The 7,161-nt window shown below is 27.6% G+C and overlaps 3 protein-coding genes across 3 annotated transcripts in view; 1 reads left to right on the plus strand and 2 right to left on the minus strand.

The window, feature by feature from the left end:
• Window positions 1–13: 13 nt before the first annotated feature.
• Window positions 14–2,683, minus strand: Phum_PHUM085430 (zinc finger protein c2h2, putative; the record flags this gene model as incomplete). Its single annotated transcript, XM_002423724.1, has 10 exons — window positions 14–125; window positions 279–721; window positions 850–967; window positions 1,050–1,300; window positions 1,415–1,625; window positions 1,766–1,900; window positions 1,983–2,139; window positions 2,219–2,393; window positions 2,444–2,454; window positions 2,503–2,683. The coding sequence occupies 10 exons, from the start codon at window positions 2,681–2,683 to the stop codon at window positions 14–16; spliced, it is 1,794 nt and encodes a 597-aa protein (XP_002423769.1).
• Window positions 2,684–4,951: 2,268 nt separating this feature from the next.
• Window positions 4,952–6,817, plus strand: Phum_PHUM085440 (uncharacterized protein; the record flags this gene model as incomplete). The annotated part of the gene is made up of 5 exons (XM_002423725.1): window positions 4,952–5,339; window positions 5,500–5,648; window positions 5,740–5,906; window positions 5,977–6,245; window positions 6,726–6,817. 5 exons carry the CDS (start codon window positions 4,952–4,954, stop codon window positions 6,815–6,817), a joined length of 1,065 nt encoding a protein of 354 aa, XP_002423770.1.
• A 270-nt stretch (window positions 6,818–7,087) lies between these two features.
• Window positions 7,088–7,161, minus strand: part of Phum_PHUM085450 (Rab6-interacting protein, putative) — a gene marked incomplete at both ends in the record, with an annotated part of 6,255 nt that continues 6,181 nt past the window's right edge. The window contains one exon of the mRNA XM_002423726.1: window positions 7,088–7,121. Within this exon, the coding sequence (XP_002423771.1) occupies window positions 7,088–7,121 (34 nt within the window). The remainder of the gene's footprint in view (window positions 7,122–7,161) is intronic.

Consider the following 7,161-nt stretch of genomic DNA (forward strand, 5'->3'; position numbering starts at 1 on the left):
TCTCTCTCTCTCTCTATAGTTTTTCCAAATTTTCTTTTCGATTAATTGTCAAGTCACGAATTGATTTCGTTTTCAAACGTATTCGAAAGGCCTCATTTTTTGCGATACTCGTTGCTTTATAATAACTATAACTAGTAAAAAAAAATACGTATGTAGGCACACATGACTTTATACATACATACATTTATATATATATATATATCTCGTCACTAATATAATACGACTGTGTATAATCTCACAGTTTACATAATAAATATAATAATTATTATATTTTTTACTGGTGAGTATTGCTCAGAAGATGAGAATTAAATTGATATACGTTTCCGCATTGTTCTCCGCAAATGTTGCACTTCCACGGATTGCTTTCGCAGTGACATCCTTTGTGTAGAAAATACAAAGTTTGATCCGGAAATAATATGCCGCAAAAAACGCATTGTAAATTTTGCAAACTGAGCATGTGCCTCTGAAAATCTTTTCTTGCTTCCTCGTTGGAACTCAAAGCGTTCACGCTGTTCCCTAAATTTTGAAGATTTTGCAATTGCTGCGATATTTGAGCGGGTAAATTCAAATTGTTGAAATTGATCGGAGAGGAATCCCCATTTCCGTTTGCGTTGTTCGAACTGGGACTGATTGTTGCCAATGATGGACGAACTCGTATATTTGCTCGTGAAGAAAGTTTTCTTTTCAGATCATCTCGCAGAAGGGATTTCAATGGTGATACCTGCTTAAAAATTTAATTGCAAATTCGAAATTCATTTTTTTTTTTTTTTTTTTTACCAATACTATCAATACCAATACGAAAAATTTAAATAAATAAATAAATATTTAATTCAAATAAATACTTCTTACCTTAATTAGAGAAGCTTGATTCGTGGCCGTCGTTTGATTTGTTTGAGGTGAAGGAGACGTACTTTTAGTTAAATTAACAGGACCGTTTGTTATTCTAGAATTTTTCTTTTCCGGGAATCTGTAACCAAAGTGTAAAAACAATATTAACTTACTAATAATGTTGAAAAGGAAAAAAAAAAAAAAAAGTACAACACACTAACGTTTCATCTCCATCGGTTTTCTCTTGTTTCACAATCGGAATCACACTAAGGGAAGGCATTACGCTAAGTGACTGTAACGGAAGTGGTACCACCGAAGGACTGCTCGGGGATTCTTCAGGCGAATTATTATTATTATTGTTCTTATCGTTATTTTCCGCAGTGTTTAAACTCGAGGTAGGTATATTTGAATCCCCCGAATTTGGAGAACTCGACAAATCTCCATTAGGTTGTTCGGCATTACCTTGATCGGGCTAAAAAAAAATCAATCATTACATTATTAAAAATATTCTTTCAAGGTTTAAACATTTGTTGATTTCAACCACTTTGAAACGCGTGGTATATTAATCAACAAAATAATTACTTACACCTACAGGAGAATACGGAGATGTATCTGTCATGGAGATTTCAACATGCGGAGTCAAAAAGTGCATTGGTGGGGTAGCGTTATCGGCACTTCTAGCACCTTGCGAATCTCCTGAATCGCTAAATGTACCAGTGACAGACTGGTTTGGTTCAACATTTAACGGTATCATTGCCGGAGGCCCATTTCCAGGATTGTCTAAATCTATACCATGTCTGACAAAAAAAAAATTAAAATATTGCAATGTAACTTTCAAAATTATATTTAAATAAAATTTTAAAGTAATAGACGAGATATTAAATGTAGGCTAATAACCGCTTAAATATCAATTAAGTCCTTTAAACGTTCTTATTACCTGTTAAAAACATGGACGCGAAGACTCTTCATCGTACCAGCTCTGAACGAACAAAGAGGACAACTTTTGATCATATCATGATGACCAACATGCTCATTTTGAAAATGAGCTCTCATGGCTATTTGTCTTTGAAAACTGGAAAAAGTAAATAAAATGATTATTCGTTTACCATTGATTTGATAGGAAAACTAAAATGAAAAGCAAGTTTTTTTTTTACCCTCTATTACATATTGGACAGTGATAGGGTAATGTTTTTGTATGAGTAGTAAAATGTTCGGCTAAATGATCTTTTCTAAAAAATCTTTTTTGACAAACTCTACATTCGTAAGGTTTGACACCCGTATGTCTCATTTTGTGCCGTCTCATGTTTGCACCTGAAATAAACCCGAATAATTGAGAAAATTAAAGTTATATTTTATATTTTTAGGTCAGGTCGGTAAAAGTTATACAAACCGTTTGAAAATTTCATGTTGCAAACGTCGCATTCAAATAATTTCCTATCCAATCTTTTTGTAGTTTCTGTATTATCACCATCATTGTTATTTGTGAGGCTGCAACGAGCCATGTGAGCAATAAGAGCAGCACGGGACAAAGTCTCATAATTTTCACATTTATCACATCTATGTACCTAAATAAGATCCAATAAGAGAGCGTATTATTATTATTTTGTTACCATACCTTGTTACTATCTTAATTATTATTTAAAAAAAGAAACTGAAACAAAAAAAAAAATTAACTAACAGGAATGGCGCCATCACTAGAGTCGTAATTTGAGTTCAGGGCATGAGCAACAGGCGATGTCTCGCCGTTTGCTTCTTCGTTGCTACCAGAAGAAGCATTTTCACTACCCTCTAATTGAGTACCCGAATCAGGTTCAGGTTCGTTCATGCGTAATACTACTGTTTCAGCTGCTGCCATTTTATATAATTCTTGCTTACAATATGTATTCCTTAATTTTTCAATATCTTCGTCATAAATACATCCTTGTGAACCTGTGACAACAAAAAAAAATCCCATGAAAACCTTTTTTTTTTAATTCGAGAAAACAACAACAATAATAATAATAATAAAACTAAACAGAATTTCAAATTGAATGAATTCCGAATCAATTTATAAGTAATTTTTTAATTTTTACAGGGCGGTATTAATAATGTATGAAAATAAAAACAAAACAAAAAAATGTAAATTACTCATGATCTCATTTTAAAAAATAAATAAATAAATAAATGATGAATACACTCTCTCTCTCTCTCTCTCTCTCTCTCTCTCTTTCCTTTTATTAAAAATGATCAATAAATTTTTGAAATAAACCTTTAAAGTACAATTTCAAATACACACCTAACACATAACTGTGTTTTGTAATTATAAAAATAAAATTCACTTCTCTCACTAAATTCCAATGAATAAAATATATAAAAGTGAATCACATTAATTATTATAAATGATATTAATAAAAAAAAAAGAAAAGAAAAAAGTTTATACATAAAAGTGACACAAAATAATTAAATGTCTTTAATGGTATTGAGTTCAACAAATCGGTGGACCTTGTAGAAATATTTATAAATACTTACATAAAAATTTAATAGCTCATATAAAAATGGTTGAATTATCACCAAACTACAACATTATTATTTTAGAAATTATTATGAGAAACATAGTTATGTACATAGATATATAAGATTTCACCAATTTAATAAAATTAAAATGAGAATAACAACATTAAATGTATCAAATTATTGCAGTTATTTAGAAAAGTATTCATAAAATATTATAAATAATAATATTATTATTATTTTTTGTAATAAATAAATAAATAAATAAACACCTCAACTTGTAATTTTAAATAATTAAATTTGTTATGCACTCATATTAAAAAATTTTTTGTTATTCCACTTTAAAATATATAGGAAATTCATTTTGATTAAAAAATAATTTTTCAAAAAATTAATAAAATTATTAAAACAGCACTTTTTTACACTTTTTCTTCACTGGAAAAATTTAAAAATGTATTTAAGTATTATAAAAATAACTTACAAGGTCTAGATTGTGTTTGAGAAAGTAGCTGCTCTAAAATTCTCATAATAAGCTAAAAAAAAAATTTTCACTAAATCTAAAAAACTAAAATAAATTTATTTTTTAGTTAACCCATGAATTTAACAACCAAGCTCAAGAAAATAATAATAAAAAGCAAGCTCACAAAAATAATAATAATAATAAAAAAAAAAAAAAAAGGAAACACCCTAAAAATAAAAAGAATTCCACCCCTCTTGTCCTTGAATTTATTTCCCTACCTGTGTCAGAGTAACCTGTTGAAACGACCTTGAATATAAAAACACCTGCAAAACAAATTCTACCTGTCAAAATTCATCCCCTTGCACACAATACAATTAATTTTAAAAAAAGAAATTTTTTTTTTTTTCACCACCACTTTTCAATATAAAAGAGGATTTTTGAAAATAGCATTGAACTTTAATAAGGACATTGTCCTCTGACCGTGAAAAGAACGCCAAGGCCTAGGACGTCCTACTTTTCTAAACCTGTCTTTGAATGCGATCCTGAATATACCTGGAATGGCCGACGAAACAAGTAGGTTCCCAAAAGTCCCGTTGTTTCAAACCGATAGATATATATATATATATTTTACACTTTTTTTTTTACTATATAATACAAATATTATTCGCGAAATAAAATTTCAACGGAAAAAACATACTATTACTTACGTTAATTATAAGAAATTTAACGACAATTACCCCATATTCACGCGAAATTCTTTTTTTTTTAAGCGGACGAATTTATCAACAACTCATTCCAATCTTCTTTGACCTGAAACGGATGTAGGAAGTAGAATGAACCGCTGCGTTTTCCGTTTTTTTTTTTTTTTTTTTTTTTTTTTTTCAAATGAAAACCCGCCAATTTCTGTCATTTCTTTTCAAGGTCTTTACATTCACTTCAAACTCATCCGACAAACTTTTAACGTTATTTTTTTTACAATTTTTTTGTTTTTTATTTATATTATAAATTTAAAAGCGTTTAAAATAATATAATTAATTAAAAATTGTTTTTAAAATTTAGCATTTTTTAAAATACGTTTCGTGAAAAAAAAAATTCTAATTTTTAAGGTGGCAGCACTTGTAGTATACTACAATGTTTGCGTATTTGAATCGTAATGCAGAATAAGTGTCAAATATGAAAAAGAAAAAAAATAACAATTTAAAAAGTTACGAGGATAATATTAGAGAAATAAAATATAAAGGGAAAAAATGGGGTTTGTCACCTGAAGAAATTAATTTTGCTTATGAAGAATCATTTTTGTACTTACGTGAAAAATATCCAAATATAAATTCTCGCCAAAAACCATCTTCTTCTTCGGTAAATTCATCATCGTGGTTAAATCGTTATTTAATTAAAATTATTTTTACCGTCGCTTTCATTATTTTAATAGGACTCGGATTAAATTATAATAAGCCGGCTCATAATTTTATCGAACGTAATATTCAAGAAATAATATATCCGTTTATGAAATTATACCGAATAATAACCTTGCCCTTGGTTCTTTCATATCCAAGTTTATCAGGTAATGATTTGAAAAAACTAATCAAATAATATTACTTGCATTACTTTTCAAAACGTTATTTGATTTTTATTATAACTTAATTAAATTCAAACATTAATTAAATTCAAAATAATTATCATGCATTGAGTTTATCAATTTTTGTGTATTTCTTTCTTTTTAGAATTATACGATGAATCTTGCTTGTTAGAAAATCCATATTTTCAAGTGTCAAACATGGATTGTTGGCCATGTGAAAATATTAAATTCGTTTTAAATTTGACTGATTCAAAACAAAATAATGCTCATGTAGGATTGCCTTATATTATTAAGGTAAATTATTTTATTAATAATAATAATAACGATGATGAGAGTTTTATTTCATTTCACTTCAAATTCAATTATTTTTTCGATATCGTTTCAGGATAATTGCAGCATAGTAAATTTATCTCAAATAAAAAATATTTATCACAAATATCATGACGTTATGAGTAAACATGCTGAAAAAATTCAAAGTAATTATAAATTTAAGACTGCTTCAGAATTATTTTCGCAAAATTGGTCTGATTTAGAAGATTTACACGTTTCGTGGTAATTTTCTTTTTTGTTAATTCAAATTTTATCACCCTGAATCAAATATTACATGTATTTTACTTTTTAGGCGAATAAATCGTATGGAACCTGCCAGAGTACTAAGACACATATTAGGATTGCCAAAAAATGTTGCTAATTATGAAACATCCATACTAATCGAAAGGTATTTACTTTATGACGAACCAAAATCATCATCGTATCAAATTCCAGCGACTGAAGGTGCAAATGTTTTTTTAAAACAATTATCCGGAAGTAGACTCATAGTTTTAGAACCAACTTCGGAATGTTTAAATTCCTGTCAAAGACTTTCAGTATTGCTTCAAGAGCAACATATTCGTATGTATAAATTAAATTGAAAATAATTAATTTCTTTAAATATTTTTACAATAATTAGTGTAAATAATTTTTATATTAAATTAATTATTATCATCGAGTAAACATTAAAAATAAACAGATTTAAACAAATAGCAATTACATTCATTTACTGGTTTGTTAATTTTTTTAAAATAAATTTTTGTTTTGTTGGTCCTCAGACAATAATCGTACATAATCATTCCAATTAAATATTTTCCAGAATTTTCTTTTCACTCCTACTATATTTAAATTGTGACGTGTCATTTATATTTCTGCTATTGTGAGCACAATTCTTTTGTAAAAAAATAAATTTTCGGTTTTGTTCGATTTTTAATTTGTAAAATATTTATATATATATATAGTTGACTAGAACTTTCGTTAATTAAATTAATCGAAACTTTTCAGTTTCATTTTTAAATGCATTCTGTGTTATATTGTACTAAATTCATTCATTTGTTTCAGTGTGGTATAATTGGTGGTATTGGAGACCAAGAAGTTTGCCTGTCATCAACAACACCCAGGGTAGTTTAGCTCTCCTCGGATCAGCCGTTTGAACAATTTCACGTTCATTTTTTTCTCCTCCATTTTGGTAACACGTGATTTGCGCGAATAATAATTTCAATTAAATCTTAAATATATATATTTATATATATATACTTATTTCTAACTATTACCTAAATGAGATTATAACCTGGAAATCATCAATTATTTATTTATTTATTTAAAAAAAAAAAAACCAAATGTTTGCAATTATAAATATAAAACTTACACACAAGTCTTTTTTTTTTTTTTTTTTTTTTTTTTTTTTAATTTTAAAAGTATTTTCAATTATTTATTTCTATTCCGGAAGTTATCGAACTTTCCAAATAAAAATTATATTCATCCAATGATTTTAATA

The sequence above is a fragment of the Pediculus humanus genome, genomic scaffold, assembly GCF_000006295.1.
Source record: "Pediculus humanus corporis 1103172107436 genomic scaffold, whole genome shotgun sequence".
Lineage (NCBI taxonomy): Eukaryota > Metazoa > Arthropoda > Insecta > Psocodea > Pediculidae > Pediculus > Pediculus humanus.